A 19,100-nucleotide genomic window follows, 5' to 3' on the forward strand; every position below is an offset into this window, starting at 1 on the left:
TGAAGGTTTTAGAACCTGTAGATTGTAAAGAGACAAATTGGTGGGGTTGTATTTTATGATCAAGAGAAGATCCAGTTTTACAACGCAATGACGTTGATATTTGTGTGTCGATACTGACCTCTAGTGTCAGCAAGAGAGAATTGCTGCTATTTTCCGAGTATAATGTGTAAAACATCCACCCATCCATCTTCATAAGGGTCGCGGGCGTGGTGGAGCCTATCCCAGCTGTTTTCAGGCAATAGGCCAGGTACACCCTAAAAGTTTTGCCAGACAATCACAGGGCACACATAGACAAACATCATCATAAATACGTCGTGAACTAATTACACGAATCAATTATTTTTTTAATTGGAGGATTTCCTACTTGAGCTGCGATGAGAGTTCAGTGTTCCATTTGTTTTGTATGAACAGTGTTTTGTGCATTCAAAAAGAATCCGACCAGCTCTGTAGCATCACATTTGCCGTAGTCACACGTGGTGTTAATCCTCTTTATTGATCCCGCAAGGAAAGGATTATTTACATTCTCCTGTTGGCTTTCTGTACACCCAACAAAGCGCAAGAATCTCATGCTATCACCTCAAAAATTCGGAACCTGTACTTTGTCCATCATTGCATCCTTCAAGGAAGGATAAGTGGATGGTAACGCAGAAGCTTACTGCTGACTGTGGCATTTATTTGGATTCTTCACAGACATTAAACCACATGTCCAAAAATATTCAGATTTAGAAAAAAAAAATAAGTCCACAACAAAAAATATAGTCAAACAAAAGAAAAATCCTTCAACAATGCTTACAACATGAACATGTTTTGAGGGGTTGGTATGTTACACAACTGATGCACATCACATATATGCATGCAAGGGAAACTGTCCATTTTCTGCTTGGAGGGTGAAAAAAAGCACAAGGAGTGATTCTTCAAGTGCCTGCAATTCAGCATTTAACATGAATCAACCTATGTACATTTTTCAATGCTACAAAAGTACAGCGAAAACAAAGTGTATGTAATTTTGCTTTGTAACAGCAATTTAACTCAATCCAACAAATGGAAACTACACGATTGAGCCTTGTAGTGTTTCATAACGAGATGGAGTGACTAAAGTGGTCAAGTGGCTCCAAAACAACCAACACAGTTAACCTCTGAATAATAAGTGATGCTGGGGACATATACAACCCCGCCGCAAAAAAAAAAAAACCCTCACAAATCTAATCTTCATTGGGATTTTTCGAGCGACAATTTAAGATTGAGCGCTTGAAGTTTTCAAAATGAAATCCCAAATTTACGGCAAACACAGGTCTCGGGAATAAAAGGCGAAAGTTGACTGTCGCGAATTCCCAAACGTTCGGGCTGCAAACAAAACCCTGGCAAACGGAAAACTAAATTGTTAGTGGTTATTTCCACTAATTTTAATGTCTTTGCAGTGTACGAAGCATCAAGTCCAAATATATTTTGAAGGGAGACAAATGGGCCCGTTCTATTCTATTTGGCAAAACTATGAATATGTACAGATGTATGTTGTCCTAACAACTGCCTTGCTTGAAATAAGATATGCCACTGTGCTGGTTAATTTGTCTAATGGCAGTCGTTACATAATTAGGTAGTATAGATGCATTTGTGGGAAGAAGCCGATCAAATTCTGGGACCAGAACTCAAATCTTGAGCTATTCTGGTCCCACATTTGAAAGGTTAAAAAAAAAAGGGAGAAACAAAACCCACTTGGCTTTTTTTGGTTGACATTTTAGACCAAATTGTTTCAAACTGAAAAAAAGGGGAAATCTGTGTTCATATCGAATGAACAAATAAGCTTTTAGATAAAAAAAAAAAAAAAAAAAAAAAGACTGTCCAAGCTGAAAGAGAGAAGAAAATAAATAGTTGTTATACTGTTTTCAGGGTCCCCTCGTATGAAGTGCGGTTGTTAAAAATCATCCCAGCAGCAGCCCCGACAGGGCGTTCAAGTCTCTCATGTACGGGTTGTCGCTGAGGATGCGGTCAATCTGTTGCTTCTGGTCCGGGAAAATCGCGCACAGCTGCCTCCTCAGCTCGGACGTCTCTCCCGGCGAACGCTGGGGAGGGGGCGACGGCGAGGGAGAGGCGTGACGACGGCGGCCTGGATGGGGCCACTGCGCACTGGGATGGGGCATATGGGAAGGGGGGGGCTGAGGGGCGACGGCGGGGCACCAGGGAGCCGAGTGGAGGGCCTGCACGTAGACTGGATGCTGCTGGTTGGCGGATGAACGCAGGTCCGGGGGTCTCAGAGGGGGAGGGGTGAGCGGATGATGCCTGGACAGACACGGCGAGGGAAGGAGAAAATGTATAAAAGCGCGATATCCCAAATTTTTCCACTCAGGGCCACAGATGGGAAAATGGAGGGGAGAGAGGTGCTACGTCACCGTGATTTTATGGAACATGCTAAAACCAAATTCAACCAGCTAGAGGACAAAATATGCAACGCTAAACTGGTATTACAGTGATATTATCTGAAAGGACAAGCTTTCATCCGTTGTTTCTTTTTTTTTTTTTTAATTTGTGTGGTGGTGCTGTGTTGGTCATCTGGTGTACATTTCACGCAATGATTTTTTTTGTGGGAACTATCACATTTTAAAAATAGGTTCTAGTGTACCGATAAATGAAGCGCACACCTGTTGATTTTACGAAGGAAAAGGTCCAGATGAGGTCCATTTTTACCCAAAGGGTCATCAGGGATCATGAAGTGGTCCTCCACAAAAGTAAACTGGAGTAACCTTTGAGAGAGAAAAAAATAAAATCAATAAGTTAAAAAAATAAAAAGAATAATTTTAGACTGCATCTGGCCACTTGGGTCATGTGAGATATGAGCAAATGGTCAATGACCTCTCTTGAATGATCCGGCGCCAAGTGTCCGAAGAGTTGACAAAGTCTCGCAGGTTGTCTTTGGTTACAATGACGCCGTCTGTTTTTTCAGCTAAGTGGAGCAGGAATCTAATGGAGAGTGCAAGTATTTGATATTTAAGATTTCCTTTGTCAAGACAATTTTGAAATGGATTTTATTCATCGTTATTACTCATACAGTTATTAAATGTGCCGCGACTTTAAATAAATAAATAAAATGTAATTTCCTGCTTTGTCATTTATGTTGAAGAAGCGCTTCAACGTTGAAGGAAAGTAAGTCACTTCTAAAAAAAATATTTCACAATATTATGCTCTATGTGACACCACTTGACGAAACACGGTATTCTGATGAATATTACATTTTTGGAATTCTAATTAAGCAGCACAACCGTTTTTATCCATCTACGGGGGCCTTTTTGCCACTTGCTGTTGACCAAATATGACATCACAGTTACTCAAGTAACGACCCATCACGGCGCACCAGTTTTCTCAGTTTGAGCGGTGATGGGTTGTTATCTGAGCAACTGTGATGTCATTTTTAGTCCAGAGCAAGCTGAGATTGGATGAAAACAAGTTGATTTTGCTGCTTAATTCATATTCCACAAACGCAATATGAATCAAAATGCCGTGTTTGGACTTGTGGGGCCGCATAGAACACATTATTGTAAAGAAAGTTTTTGACTTGACTTCCCCTTTAAATATATTCAAATAAATTAAGGGTGGATGAGTGTTGTATGTATGCACCTGTCGTCATGCGAGGCTATCCTTTGGCCACAGACCTCTCTGGAGGGGGTGAAAGAAAGCAGCCGCAGGTCTTCGAGTTGATTTAAAAAATGTTGTTCTGCAAAAATAAATTAAGACATAGAATAAAAAAACAACAAACAATCATGAACAAAAATCAGCACGCTGCATCCTGAATCTGTCTTTGGGGGAAAAAAAATCTATATATAATTTAACTCATTTTTAGTTCATTTCAGATGCGTAAAAATTGCAAGACCAAAAAATTCAATCACTGACGCGGTTGTTGTCTGCTCATTCATAAATGCTACGTATGCTTTGAGTACCTGTTGTCAATGGGTCTCTCTTCTGGCGCCACTGAGGAACAAATACAGTGATCTCCCTGTGGCCCCGCCTCCAAAATGTCTCCACGGCAAGCGCGATTCCTCGGCAGGAAAAGAACCGATTTAGGCCGTGACTAAAAAGATGGGGACAAATGAAAACAATTGGAATTCAATCAAAATATATATTCAAAGAAATGGAAGACATGTCTGTCGAATCTTTGTTGTTTAGTTTTACAAAACTCACGCCATAGCCACATTGCTGCCATCTATGATGATGTGGCGCAGTTCTGGTAGCCCCGGCTCGTTGGGTAGCTTCAGTGTATACGGAGTTTTCAATGATTGGTGAAAACGAGCCAGACCGGTCACAGGTGGCGCAGGTGGGTTGCTTGTTGCTTGAGAATTCCTGGCTGCGCCGCCGTGAAAGCCCATGTGGCCCAGGGTCTGGTAGGCAGAGGGCCGGCTTGTGGTTGGAGCCGTCTGAGGGGGGTACAATCAAGTCCTCTCCATCATTCCAGTAAAACATTGTGAATCTTGAAATTTGCCATGATGTGAAAACAAAATGAACCCATCGCATGCATAAAATACTTACATTGGCGGTGGAAGCCACAGAGGTGGTGCTGGCCGTCAGCCACTGGGGTGCGCTGCGCAGTGCTGTCACACTCTCAACTTTCACTGATCCACCTAAAGTCCGAGTCCCGCCTCTTGACAGGTTATCCCTATGTGAAACGTTCCCACCTCCCCGTGCCAAGTAGTCCGTTCTGGATCCGGTCTGCGTGTCAGCGTGCGCCATTGTTACCCTTGATGTCCGAGTATCTGCCGTTTTGCTGTTTGTCACGCTGACATCATCGTCATCGGAAATGGTAATGACCTCGTACTTCCCTGCACCTCCTTGGGCACTGGAACTCCTCTTGATAGTAATGGCCTGTTTTGGAAAAAAAAAAAATTGCAGTAAAGAAGTAGCATTAAATATACTGTATGGATACAATGCAAATACTAACAGACTGCTCTACAAAGTAGAATTGTTGGGCTGCAGCCATACTTGACTTTGAGTCACGTGTTAACGCCCATATCAGCAGACTTTGGGCGAAAGGCAGACTGCACCCTGGATTCAATCACAGGGCACATATTAACTATTCACCCTTACACCTTTGAACAAAATTTGGAGTGCTCAATTAATGTAATATGTTCTTGGAACGTGTGAGTAAGCCACATGGATACAACATGGTAACGACACATGAAGTCCAAAGGCAAAATTCAAACCCCGAACATCAGAACTGTACAAAACACAAAGCGTAATTAATTCATTTTTTTTTCTCTTTTTTGCACTTCATTTGATCAAATCACAGTTACATTGCAGTTGCAATTAATCATTTAGCCCGATTAAAAATAAACAGAGGATTAAAAAAAGAGTCAGAGATGCTCATGTTTTTTGTTGCAGATAATTTCAGGACAAAGCAATGTTGTATTCATGCTCTTTGGTGAACGTAAATAGCTAACACAGCCAACGCCATCAGGCCCACAAAATGGAAACACTAGAAAGATTCTATTTTCCATCCCGTATTGTGCCTACCTGACCCAACCCATTAACACTTTGGCTGAAGATGGTCGTTACCTGTTGAGTGCTGGCTTCACTGCTACTGCACTGCCTCCGGTGGCCAAGTCCATTACTACAGGCTCCATGATGATCGGGCTTAACATTCTCTTTGGACTTCCCAGACTCCTGCTCCCTCGCGGCGGCTAGTGATGTCGTCGTCGTCATCGTCGAGGATGACGAGCGCACATTGTTCAGTTTGCTTTCTTTCACCCCTCGTTTTGTTTCCCCCTCACAACTGTTCGTTTCTGCCACAATTTTCTCCAGAATGAGGAAGGTGTCTTCCGTTTGTCCCGTATCCTTGATGACTCGCTCCACCACGTCCTGCTGGTAACCCATGGTTCTGAAGGACATTTGGTTTAAAAATAAAACAACAACAATAATGTGTACATTCATAGCACTTTAAATGAATTGTGATCTTTTTTTTTTTTTTTACTATGTGTGATGTTCACCTGAAGAAATTGACCAAACAACGGAGATTGGTTTCTGGGCTGACTGCCTCGCTTTCTTCAGTGATGCCTTCACAAGGGTCCAATATGATCGGACCAGCGACTGTGTTTGCTTTAACTGAAGAGGAGGAGCAGGAAGAGGAGATTGTGCATGAAGCAGATGCGTTTTTGGCTCCGTAGCCTTCTCTGTCCCGGTGTCGCTCCCTGTCCCTCAACCTCTCCGGGGACTCGTCCCTCCGCTCCAGAGAATACTGTCTCTTAGTGTCCCGGGTTTCGCTCTCTGAAGAGCGTCGCTTGTGTGAAGGCCTGGTGCCATTCAGCAGTATGGCCTCGGGACCAAAAGCGATGCCTCCTCCTGCTTTTCCAGCGCCGTCGCCAAATGGCGTTGTTCGTGACCCTCTGTCTTCAAAGCTCGTATCCAGGATGCGAATGGAGAGCTCCGTCACCGGTGTGCTACTCTGTGAGCGATCTTGCTCCAACTCTGCCATGCTTGGATGTAGGCTCTGGTTCTGGAGGGCCTGAGTGACAAAACACCAAATAAAACATCTTTTTAATTCAAAATAGCTTTCATTGCTCAGCCTATGTTATATGAATGCGTTTACTTTGTCACATAAACGTCCGGTAAAAAGTGGACAAACAATGTAGGATCAAATAATCATTGCGGCTTGTTGGCACAGTTCCAATATTCTTTTTTGAATCTGTGATCAAACATTCTGATCACGGATCGACCCCAAAACCCCGACTGAGTAAAACCTAGTGAGAATAAAGGCACTAGAAGTATTTTTTTTTATCTCGACAAGAGAGTGGAAACAGAATGTTAGAAAACTTCAAAGATCAGGCCTGGGGAAATCAGTTAGTTGGAGGGGGGGGGGGGGGAGGCCCCAGTCTTTTTCGTTCCCCCGAGGGGAGCCCCTTAGTGTCATACGTTCAAAGTCCCCAGAGTAAAGGATGTCAAACACAGACTTGATACCAATATTTCCTGTTCGGAACGGCATTTTCACAGTACTCAAAAGATGACATTTTCACTTTTCTTTGTATCTTGAAAGCTGCACAAAACTAGGTTAAATTTGTGTCATTCTTGTAACGAAGAAATAATCTTGAATTGAATTCTTCATATCCCTTTTAGTATTGACTTGCCAAGACTTTCTTCAGAAAGTGAACTTTTAGGATCTGTCAATTAAGGCCCACCGCACAATGCGTGGAATTAATGTAATATGGAAAAGTATGTGGAAGTTGATCAGAAGACACCGATTGTCAGCTTTTACATATATGATGATAAAAAGACACAAACCAGTGCGGGTGTGTGCGAGCTGGTAGGACTGTGAGCTAGTCCGAGTAATTCTTCTTTCAGCGCACTGGGCAGTAGAAGAAGCTCCATGGTGTACTTGTCGTCCCTTTCCTCCACAAAGGACTTGAACGCTCGTTTCACTGCCTGCTCTCGGTCACTCAGTAGACTTCGCTTTTCCTGTATTAAACGGACAAGATGTCAAAAGTTTGGAAATGAGGAAAAGTAAATCTTGGTGATGAGGAAAATGAGGCTTCAAGATGATTCATGAACCAGTTGGCGTGTTTTAGGTGAAACTCGCTGACTTGACATTTCTTAAACTCCTTTATTTAAACCAACAGTGACATCTAGAGGACTCAAAAAATCTGACTGGTTCGCGAAGCAAATTTGAAGCTTCATTTTCCTCATCACAAGAACATGAACAGAAATTCACAGCAAATTGTTGGATATTAACCTGACCTGGAAAAGTGCCACAAATTGCTGAACCCTGCTCTGCGCCATCACGACAGGCTCAGTGCGGCCCAACAAGCGCAGGCGTCCTGGCTCAGGAACCAAAACTTCAGCACTTGTGTCCCGTATGAGTCTGTCCAGGAACAGGCCCCGGGCTCCGGCAAAGATACAGTGCATGTCCACTGGATAGCGTTCTTCTTTCTGCAGCTCTGGGTCACACAGCCCCCTCACGTACTCCTGTAAAACACGTTGACAGATAAGAAAGCATGTCCAAAAACAAACATAAGCATAAAAAAAAATCAATCAAAATGAAAGGGACACAGTAATATGAAGTTCATTTTTTCCCCCAACGTGTTAACTAGGTTAATGCAAAACAATGGCTCACAAAAGAGTAGACAGCGGATCGGCCTCCCACTTACTCATTCAGGGAATCTCCGGGTACTAGAAATGCCTGAATGAGTCAGCTGCGGGTAGGTCTGGTAACTTCCTTTAAGGTGTGTTAAATACAGAGTGTTAAACAAATTAATACGCCATTCACTTTAATGAAGGAAAATGTGGACTCATTTCAGTCAGTTTTTTTTTTTAAAACTGTATTTTTTTTAAATGTATGGATAATCTATTTTAGGAATAATACAATACAATACAACTTTATTTATATAGCGAATTTCACAACAGCTGGCACTGTAAAAAATTAACCATAACAAACCAAAAAATATTTTGGCAATTGTCAATGCTGTCAAAGTAGGCAGTGGCAGCATAAACCATATATTAATGTGTTAGGTACTATATATCCAGACAACAACAGACTCAGCGCTGAGGATTCGAAATGACTCAACGGTGAATCAGCAGAACAGAAAGGAAGGTTTTGGTGTCAAACGAAAATCTGATATCATATGTTTGGGCGTGCCTGTCAAAATGAAACGATCACTGAAACGACTAAGTGAGTGCCTTTAAAGATTTGATTTGACTTCTGTGGAATTTTAAAAGTACTGCTTGGTTGCAGCAAGTATATTCAAATGTTTTTTATTTAGCTTAGTGCTTTGGGACATGGGTTAAATATCAAATCTTTTTTGTCAGTTTGGCTGCTTAGCGTGAACTTTGCTGACTGTTTATGATTACAGTCATGTTGTTGTTCATACAATGCAAATGTAGCCAACTAATATTTTGTTGAACTGCATGCAGCGTTCAACCAGCCAGCTTTGGACTACATGATCTTTTTAGCTGGCTTATTATGTCGTCTGTAGTACATTTCTGACTTGCCTGCGAAAAGTGACGCTTACGATTACCTTCCAAAGGGCAATATAAGTAGGGCTGGGTGATCATATGTTTGACAATCGGGATATTATATGACCAGCTGCAAGTTGTGAGCACTCTCATCAGACGTGGTGGAAATGTGCACGACTGCAGCCAATCAGAGTCCAGCTTTTCCTTCAACCTTTGGTTTGTGAGTTGACGTCAACAGAATCCAGTAATAAATGCAAGAAGAAGCAGTAAACGGAAAGTAATAGTAAGAATGACCGAACATGCAAAGAAATGCGCAGCTGATGGAAAAGCACGACTCTGAAGATGAAGCAATTTTGACGAGACGTTTTTGTGGCGATACCGACAGAGAAATGTGGAGGAGGAAGCCATTGTTCTGTATGCCTCCAAAGGCAAAGCAAAAAAACTTGTTTAATAAATTGAAAAAGAAGCACCAAAGTGGAAAACATGAAAATACCAGAAGAGTTTGCACATCCTGGCCACATAAACATGAGTAGTTTAGCCATAATAAGTAGCTGGCAGCCGGCGTACGGAAACAGCAATCAATCGTGTTTACATTTCAGTTCTTACAATGTTCCAAGGAAATTACAGTGACCTATCAATGGTGAGTAGTTATTCATCTTGTAACTAAACATCGCCGATATAGATAAAAAAAAAAATAAATACAAACATTTAATATTATAAATGAATAGTGAATACCGGACCAATGAGGTGAAATTGGGTCATTTCCCGTGCCGATTACACTGACGATCTTCAGCACAGCGGTTGGAAATCATTACGCTTGTTGTTTTGGGGAAAATTGCATGAGCAAACAAAAAGGTGAAATATTAAAGCCAACACAATAAAAGGGAGCAATCAATCTAAATTCAATTGCAATTATTACACCCAAAGATCACAAATTGGCATTATCGTAAAAAAACTATTATATACAGTATAAGATATATATAATATTGTTAAATAGTACTTGTAGTAGTATTACAATGTCTAATATCATACTGAATATATTTGAGTTAAAAATTTGAGCGTTCTATTAAAATTGTTTATTTAAATATTACAACAGTTCTACGGAAATTTCCAAATGTATATAGCAAGTAAACTCCAATAATCCAATTTATATATTTGCACCTTTTTATTTTAAAATAACTATTTTTATAAAAAAAATTGTTTGGTGCAAAATGAGCTTACATCGAGTTTCAAATAATTTGATTTGTCTTCATATTTACGTTCAAACATTATCTTAAATAATCGTGATTAATTTAGTTTTCATAATCCAGAAGCCCAACATGGAAGTAAGCAGTTTTTATGGAACACTGTCAGCTATGAATCGTTTCTTGAAGGTACAGTACACAGACGAAGGAAGAGTTCCAGATAAAATCCGCCAGTTAGCACGACGACCCACCAGGGTCGCATCGGCCCGTCGGTTTAGTAGGGAGGCATAGAAATAAAGACCTCACCTTTGCTTTCGAAACGTCGTCAGTGTTTCCTCTGAGCTGGAGCCATATCTGACGCGCAGCCGAGCTACCGTGTGCGTGTCCCGTGTGGTCCAACAACCCGATAATAGTGAACGTCACTTTGAAAACGTACTCCACTCGAGGCTTGGCACATTTCAGTTCGTCTTGCTTATTCTCCGGGACAGTAAACTCATCCACCGTAGGGCTGTCCTGCTGCTGCCTCGCGGCCGAGGCGGGAAGCCTGTTGGTCAGCTGCTCTACGCAAGCAAGCTCGGTGACTCGCTTCATACCGAGAAGAGGCCGCGTTGTTGACATAGCGTCTTTCGGTGTTAGCGTCGCCTCGGACAAGCACGTCTTAATATTACAACCTGTCGGCGTTGCTGGGACTCTTTGGCGTCTACATGGTATGATCGGGAAGTAATACGCAGCGACACAGCGAGGTTTATAACGTCTAATATAAAGAACACCACGGTGGGGCTAGCTAAGAAGTCGGAAGCACCGAATGACGTATGCGGAAAGTCCCACTTACTACGTCATCAAAGTCCGACAGTGACTGCATACTGTACTCTACTGTTTTATCTGTTGACTTGCGGCGAGTGGTTTTGCGCAAGCAAGTTGCACATTGACCTTTCTTCTTACGACAGAAAAGCGTAGATGTGGTCTTTTGAGGTTAAGGAAGGATGTTTTTATTCCGCTGTAACTGTCTGAAAGCACCTAGAGAGAGCTCTTGACAACACGCTAGTGTAACAACCACTTTGTTGACAAATGTAAACAATGGTGCAAGAGTGGCCCTTCTGAAGGATTACGGGGAAACTGTATTTGCACCAACAAAATGTTATACTTTAGTATGAAAATATGCAGTGCTGTATAAATATCAAGGTCTTGGGCACCATAAATATGTAATGCAGAGCTGTGCACTTGACCCTTTTTTGCCAGTTAGTTCCCTGCCCTCTGTCCACGACCTAGGTTCCCTTCTGGCCTTGACCCTCTGGCCTTCTTGATAAAAATTTACACAAAAAAAAAAAAAACTCCCAAATTTGTCACACACCGCCCTCCTCCCCCAAAATGGGCAATGCTTTTCTAGGCCTTTACTGTAGCCTCTTTCAGTTCTTGTTTACTGCGAGTTTGTCCCTTTGGGATATGAAATGTATGCTCTATTATTAGGTTAAGAGTCAGTGAATGACATGGCATGACCTTCAAATTTACCCCCAGATGAAGTCCTTTGTTGTGTTGGTAATGTGTTTTGGCTCATTGTCTTGTAGCACGATGAAGCTTCTCCTGATTAGTTTGGATACATTCTTCTGTAAATTGCCAGGTGTTCTTGTGGACTTCGGAATTCGTTCTGCTACACCCATCTTGAATACTTTCCACGTTCTTGTATTGGCTAAGCCCAATATTTGTGCAATATCACGGTTTGATTTTCTCTCACCCCCACCAAAAATCATTTCAAACAAGTCTTTTAAAAAGGCCATGGATGGGGAATATCTTTCTTCTTTGAATCTTTTACGCTCTCGTCATTAATGCTCGCCGGTTCATATTTTGACAATATTTTAACGTTACAAATTGGGGCAAATGTTGGGAGTAAAAGTAAACGGTCATCATAAAAAGAAATACTCTAGTATTGATACCTGAGAAATCAGTTTAAATGCAGTAATGAAGTATTTGTTGCCTACTACTCAATGATAATGAACTTGACCTTATATTAATTATTCCTTACTACATTTTGCTGCACATGGTTGCTTACAACGCTGTATAATTTGGACACTTGAGATCAACGTTTCACAGGTAAAAGCATTTTCCCCACATCGAATGTAATGTTTCGATTGCACAGGTTTGGACTGTTACAGAAAAGCACACTTCATATAAATCGGTTGAGAAATGAGCAAGTTACGACTTATTCTCGATGTTGACGCATTGCGTTTGATGGAAAAATTGCCCCTGCAAACATGGCCGCCACGTCGCACAGCGGTTAGCGTGCTGCAATACAAGCCATTGTAACACAAACAATGTCACAAATATCGCAAGCAAACGTTGCATCTAACGTCAGACTAAGATGCTATTCTGCCCACGAAACGTCACAATAATAACACGTAATACTAGATAATTGATGTCATGAAGAATGTTGACATTAATCACCCACCGTCGTAACTTGAGGCAACAATTAGCATTAACTAGCATTTACTCCCAAGTGTAGTAGCCGTCGCTTCCGCCAAGATGGTAATTGGATTTACTTATTTAGTATTTCTTCTCACTATTTTGAATTTTAATTACTATAACTAATAATAAATGTGCTGAAACTGTTTATTTAAATGTTATTTTTTATGATTATTGATTTTTTTAAACCGCTCTAACAGACTGAAGTTGAGGAAACTCTGCTGAGAATAGAAGCCCATGGGAGTGTGACAGGGACTATAGTTGCCAATGCAGATGGTAAAACAAAACATTCACTCCACATAGCCACCCAAACATCAAAAGTAATTGTACTTTACTGTTAACATGTTTTTTTTATTTAATGTGCTATATAATTAAAGTTGTATTGTATTGTATTGGGTAGCACAGTGGGTTTAGTGGTTAGCATGTGTCTACCATTTCTGAGATCTAGGGGTTGAATCTTGACTCAGGCCTTCCTGCGTAGTGTCACGTTCTTCACCTTGCTTGCTTGGGTTTTCTTTGGGTTCTCCAGATTCCTCTCACATTCCAAAAACATTCAAGTTAGGTTAAAAGCTCTAATTTGTCCATAGCTGTGGATGGTTATCCATGTGCGTCCTGCGATTGACTGACAACCAGTCCAGGGTGTACCTTGCCCTTTCACTCAAAGTCAACTTGAATGACTAATGAGGACACACGTGGTTGAAAATGGATAGATTATCGTTTTGTATTTGTTTAAATTCCAAGGTATTCCTATCCGATCAACGTTCGACAGCTCCAAGGCTGGCAAATACGTGGAAGCCCTTCGCCACCTCACCGCCATGGCCAGGAGCACGGTGAGAGATGTGGACCCTCAAAATGATCTTATTGTGATGCGCATCAGCACTAAGAATCAAGAAATTATGGTTGCACCAGGTAAAACGAGTGACATTAATACTCACACTCTGTACAATCGAAATACTGAACATATTATTGCAAATAAATTTTTGGGGGGGTTGACCTTCCCTTTTAGTAAAGTACCAATTCTAAAATGTATTTATGAACAATATGCTGTACCCACTATGAAAGGCATTTTTTTTGTATTTTTCCCCCTTTGCAGAGAACTCTTACCTTCTTATACTGATCCAGAGATTTGAGCGATATGCACGTACATGAGAGGCAGTTCACATGTTGGTGGAGACGCTGAAATCATGTGCAGTAATAAAAGAATGCGTTGATGAGAATGTCATCTCGTGCAACTGAAGATTTTTGTGTCAATGTGATCCGTCAGATATTCCCCACCAGTGTGCCATGATAAATGATCCAAATGTACTCAATGGGTTTTGATTTATTTATTTTACTACAAATGTATCCTTATTCCTCTTCAGCAATGCGGAATAGTGACACACAGAACAATTGACTGCTCTTCCACTAGATGCAAAAGGTACATAATTAACCTGTCCATCCACTTCTTGACACTTTTGTGTTAAGATTTTTTCGAATGCAAAAGTGCGCTCTGCATGCCCAAAAACTCACCCGAGCGGATTTAGCTTTACAATAATATTGAGATGGAACTTTGTTGACTCAGTCATGATGCGTGACTATGAAGGTTGTCATAATTACAGACTGTATTCAAACTCCACTCAAACAGCTGACAGTGAATGACAACATAATGATGACGATGAAATAATATATTATTTATGGTTTTTATATAGTTATAAATAACATCAGCACATTAAAAAAATCACAAAACTGCAACAAAGTAAATGCAATCATGAAGCAACATTTTAATGCAAATTTCAATTTTCATGTACAGCAATATGTTAATAAATAATTCACTGCAAATTTACAGTACCCCCCTTATCAACCCCAAAAATACATTAGATAGCTGATTCAAAGAAATGGGCAGGATATCACGTTTTTGTTGATGTTATCCATCTGTGATAATATATGATTTCAATTAAAGGGATTATACTTTACATTTTGGGTGAAAACAATTGAAAGTTTGGACCAAAAAAAAAATGTTGACTGATGCGAACAACAGAATGGATGTTTCTTCAAGTTTTATCCACATGTGTAGGCATGTAAAAGGTAGTATCTCTAGTATGTTACCATACAGTTGTCATGACAACCAGCCTCCCAACAATGAATCAATACATTTATGCTATAACGTCCTTCAGTTTTTCTTTTTTATTTTTCCTGACCAGCAGCATTATTAAGCACAGCATATGGCTTCTGTCTTTTTTTCTTGCAAAATTAAAACACAAAAAAAAAATCTTCATCTATCACAAGTACCAGTTTAAAATCTACGAAGCACCAAAAAAAAAAAAAAAAAAAATCACGTTTATCAATACTTGTTTCCTGTCATTTTGTGTTTTGTCCCCAGTGTTTCATGTTTAAGTGCATTCCATTCTCGTTTTAAGGCCTGAGGTGTGCTTTGACCATTCAGCCTGGTCATGTGTTGAATGAATTGATTGATTATGGGTTACGTCAGTGATTCCTAACCACTTCCGTCAGATTATCAAGCGTGCTGTGGGAAATTTTAGGTTGTGTATTAGTTAATTCTCTGAACCCGCATTTTTTTTTTGGGGGGTGCCAAATCAATTCTCAATAGGAATTGGTCTCTTGGAAATACAGTATGCTTACGTGATTAGTTTGATTGAGAGACAAGCTTTGTACATTGGGGAGGGTCTTAGTTTAGCTTGGGATGCTCATAAAAGTTAGAAGTATGTGTTAGCCATATGTTCATGTACACATATGTGCACACTTTAGGTGCATTTTTTCAAAAACAAAATAACCTGTAAGCAATTTGTTTGTAAGGTCAATGTTGTAAGATGAACCGCGACTAGCAGTTTGTTCATTTTTATATGCTAATGTTTTATAGTGACAGGCAGAGCAATTCTAGTTTTTTTCCACTAGATGGCAGAAGATTCAATTAACATGTCGCCAACCTGCTACGATTCATAAAAGGTCATTGTTTGAATCTATATAGTTTTTGTGACATTTTTGTTTGGTGATGTGTCGTGAGATTTTTTTTAATGTGAAATATGTGCCCTGGCTTAATAAAGGTTGGGGAACACTGGCTTAGATATATAGAAAGGGAGAAAAGTCTTCGGTCGCTTTGACAAACCTCCAATCCTTTGGGTAGATTGAGTAAAAAGGAAGTGCAGGGCGTCAGGATGATGGTAACCATTGCAGGTGTGTCGAATTTTGGCTCTGGGTCAGAGGATTGACTTTTAAGTTGTCTAAGTGCAAAGCCGGTAGTCTTTGGACACACAGCATCCCGAGGTCACCTGGGCGCATGGGCGTTGATGTGCCCCCCTCTACCCCAGTGCATGCTGGGTAGTGTCAGACACCTCCTGAAGTGATCCAGCTGCGCGTGGAGTCTCTCACGCTCCTCCCGCATCCGCTGCCTCTGGCTCACCAGCTCCTGGAGGAGACAAATTTTCATTGAAAAACAGGTAACTAAGCACATTCTAGTGGTCCCGCGACACCTAGGGGGCGCCCAAGAGTGCACATTCTATTTTTAGCTTTGACTTACGAGCAGAAATTAGTTACAAAAAAAGACTACAAGCTGTTTCAGTTGAAATTTACTGTCAAATTAAACAAACTGAGCCGTGAAAAATGATGGACTGAAGCAAAGAAAAAGTGTCGGTGCCTACCGCCATGGTGAGAGAGAGCTGCTCTGCGGTTCTGCTGAGATTGTAGTTCTGCGCTTCCAGCCTTTTGCACTGACTGTGAAGAACTTGCCTCTCCACACTCCGCTCTGTGATGAAAAAGGGATTCTTTTACCCCGAAAATCCAACAATCATCTCAGATGAAGCAGATTTAAGAGTTGAAAAATAAGAAATAAAAATGTAACCACACTTAAAGTGCTGCCAAATATGCAATCTGGATCAGATCCATGATTTAATATTAAATGCTGTCACATAATGCGATCTGTATCATATTACTATTACATTTGTTTCTACCACGCATAGAGGTAGCAAATTTCTTTCTACTGAGGTGCGTTCCTCACGCCGAACTCACCATCCACATACTCCTGATAGGCCTCGAAAATTGCTTCAATGCCCTTCCACTTCCTTGGTGGTTCCTCATCGTCGTTTTCATCCTCCTCCCCAGATGAGTCTTCACCCTCATCCACGTCGGCGTCGGTCAGTTGCTCCCCCTGACCCGCTCGAGGGGAACGGACGTGATGGCCGTTGACATACTGTTTTGACGCGGCGTGATGCGGGTGTGGCGTTTTGTGTGGAGGGAGGTCGCGAGGCAGTGAACTGTCAGCCTTGGAGAGGTTTGAGACGCCTGGTGAGGAGAGGGACACTCAAGATCAGGCTTCAAACAAAAGCACGCAGGACAAGGTTGCTCTACCCACTTCTGAGAAAGTATTTCGAGGGCCCAAAACAACAACGTTCTAATCCCCATTTTGCAATTCTAACATGTGTAAATGTGCTTTAATTGGTGTGCTAATTTATATTACGCCATTTGTAAAGTGCTTTGTTACAGCTCCAGCTGTTGTAAAATGCGCTATATAAATAAAGTTGAATTTTATTTTTTAGATTTTTGCAGTTTACCTCTCAAGCCTGGATTTAAGTCCCTAACAAGTGTCAAGTATTTAATGTGAATCAGATCCAGATCAAATTTGCCTTGATACATTAGCTTCTGACCAGGCATACAAAAAATACTTTTAAACGAGGAAGTATATGACAGATTACAAATGTAAATTGGATTGTTAGGTTTAAATCTGTCGCATTGATCAAATTTGACTCTCACCACAAACGGTTTTGGACGAAAGAACCTTTCAGAATCTGATTTTTATTTATTTATATTTTTACTTTAAACACGGCCTGTTTGATACGTTTGCCATCTCCGCCACTAGATGGCGCAAAACATTTATGATTCATTACTAATGGTAGTAGTGTGTAACCTTTGTGATGTGTGGACTGTAGCACAGCCTGGTGAAAGTGCTGAGCGAAGGCGTCAGGCGTGAATCTCTCCCAGGGCCGGACGCGACCGTTCACTCCCGCACCGGGCTCTCTTTTCAGAGGCGCTACGAGGTGACCGTTGTGGGCCGGCTGCAGCTTCTTGTTGGGCCGCGGCGCTTCTGCAAATGCCGCTTTGTCTCGGTGGGGCGCCAATGGAGGAGGGGGCTGCCTGAGAGCGTCGTCATGGGGGGCATGCCTCGCTTTGTGTAAATATGGAGGGGAGGGGCTCGGTGAGTCTGGATGAAGATGTCCGTTTGACTGACAGGAATGCGGCGTTGATGAGGACTCCCCTGCGAAGACAAGTTGGACCATTTTGAATGTGTTAATTAAGGTTATTTAAGTCAAGGAAAATTAACAAAATAACAAACTAAAATTGAAAGAAATATTTTTGTTAACAAAATAAAAATTATTATCAGTCTTTGGACTGTTAAAACTGTAAACTTTACCCTGTATTATCAAAATGAATAATACACATTTTTTTCTTGAATTTTCACTGCACAATTCTCACCATGATCTTTTTTTTTTTTACGTGTAAAACACTTTTTAAAAACAAAAAACTAAGACTAAAACCGAGCGTTTTAGAAAAAATTAAAACCAATAAAACCTAACAAACCCACCCTGAAAATTTATTAAAATTAACTAAATTTAGAAAAAAAAACTCAAAATGAAATAAAAACAAACTATAGTTAAAACTCAAAAAAATATAATAACCCCGGTTCTAATCAGTCGTTACTTTTGTGCTCGAGCTCGCGACTCAATTCACTCGTATAGTATAATATTTTCCCATTGAAAGAAATTTAAATACCATTACTCTGTTTCAGCGCCACAAAAAGATTTGTTTTGCTTTGCTGTTAAGGAATTGGGACCGGAAATATTGAACAGGTTTATAATTTGAAAAGGTTTTGGATGAAATGTGAAGTGCTTGGTGGAGGCTGATCAAGGATGTCACAATGCAACCCCAGCAACTGCAGAATACAATGGCTCTCACCGGTTGAGGGGGTGGCAGCAGGGGGACTGCTGCTACACGGAGGTACTGAGTTGTATCGGAGCGTGTCCAACGTCACAATCTTCTTCTCAATGGCCCTCAGCAGCTCCTCCGTCTTCTCTTTGTCTAACGTGCAACACAACAAGTCATTTGTGGATTTTTGTTACTGGGCTTCACTGTAGCCTTTTCTTGATTTCAGCTCTCCATCTTTTATGAACCTTGAGTTTGAAATAAACAATTGAATGCGATGCTCGTACCTCTTCGTTGCTGAGCATCGACGTGAGAGAGCTTGAAGGTGCGCAGGAAGTCCTTCTTCTCCTGCAGCTCCGGTGCGCCGTCCATCTGCTCGGCCGTGTACGGCGTCGTCAGAGCGGCGGCCGGCAAAGGGGGAGACTTCCGCTTCCCTCGCACGGCCAGCGGCGGCGTGGTGCTGCGCTCCCTCATCATCCGCCGCCTCTTTCGCCTCTTGCGCTGCAGGAGGTCATCACGATGAGCCAGCGTAACCAGGCCGCATGTGCGCAGGAAGTCCACTTTCTAAACAAGAACACATGAGTTTCAATAAATTGATATAAACCCTGACATAAATTCATACCT

General features: G+C 41.3%; 3 protein-coding genes across 10 annotated transcripts in view; 1 reads left to right on the forward strand and 2 right to left on the reverse strand.

The window, feature by feature from the left end:
- Positions 1–474: 474 nt before the first annotated feature.
- On the reverse strand, positions 475–10,952 carry n4bp1 (nedd4 binding protein 1). The gene is made up of 12 exons (XM_088299302.1): positions 10,416–10,952; positions 7,711–7,938; positions 7,258–7,431; positions 5,970–6,484; positions 5,539–5,860; positions 4,516–4,848; positions 4,171–4,403; positions 3,930–4,060; positions 3,610–3,706; positions 2,848–2,955; positions 2,637–2,738; positions 475–2,277 (listed from the first exon to the last, which is right to left on the reverse strand). The coding sequence occupies exons 1-12, from the start codon at positions 10,725–10,727 to the stop codon at positions 1,920–1,922; spliced, it is 2,913 nt and encodes a 970-aa protein (XP_088155428.1). The 5' UTR covers positions 10,728–10,952; the 3' UTR covers positions 475–1,919.
- A 1,474-nt stretch (positions 10,953–12,426) lies between these two features.
- Positions 12,427–13,871, forward strand: LOC148334640 (dynein light chain roadblock-type 2-like). The gene is made up of 4 exons (XM_088299303.1): positions 12,427–12,629; positions 12,767–12,842; positions 13,308–13,475; positions 13,660–13,871. Exons 1-4 carry the CDS (start codon positions 12,627–12,629, stop codon positions 13,713–13,715), a joined length of 303 nt encoding a protein of 100 aa, XP_088155429.1. The 5' UTR covers positions 12,427–12,626; the 3' UTR covers positions 13,716–13,871.
- A 431-nt stretch (positions 13,872–14,302) lies between these two features.
- LOC148334641 (genetic suppressor element 1-like) overlaps positions 14,303–19,100 on the reverse strand; it is a 50,120-nt gene continuing 45,322 nt past the window's right edge. For all 8 annotated transcript variants that reach the window (XM_088298627.1, XM_088298628.1, XM_088298626.1 and 5 more), the window contains 6 exons: positions 18,764–19,040; positions 18,510–18,632; positions 17,464–17,811; positions 16,569–16,841; positions 16,202–16,305; positions 14,303–15,969 (listed from right to left, as the gene is read on the reverse strand). In XM_088298627.1, the coding sequence (XP_088154753.1) occupies positions 15,829–15,969; positions 16,202–16,305; positions 16,569–16,841; positions 17,464–17,811; positions 18,510–18,632; positions 18,764–19,040 (1,266 nt within the window). In that variant the 3' untranslated portion in view covers positions 14,303–15,828. The remainder of the gene's footprint in view (positions 15,970–16,201; positions 16,306–16,568; positions 16,842–17,463; positions 17,812–18,509; positions 18,633–18,763; positions 19,041–19,100) is intronic.

Source organism: Idiotropiscis lumnitzeri, chromosome 6 (assembly GCF_059441095.1).
Source record: "Idiotropiscis lumnitzeri isolate Australia: NSW breed Sydney's pygmy pipehorse chromosome 6, RoL_Ilum_1.0, whole genome shotgun sequence".
NCBI lineage: Eukaryota > Metazoa > Chordata > Actinopteri > Syngnathiformes > Syngnathidae > Idiotropiscis > Idiotropiscis lumnitzeri.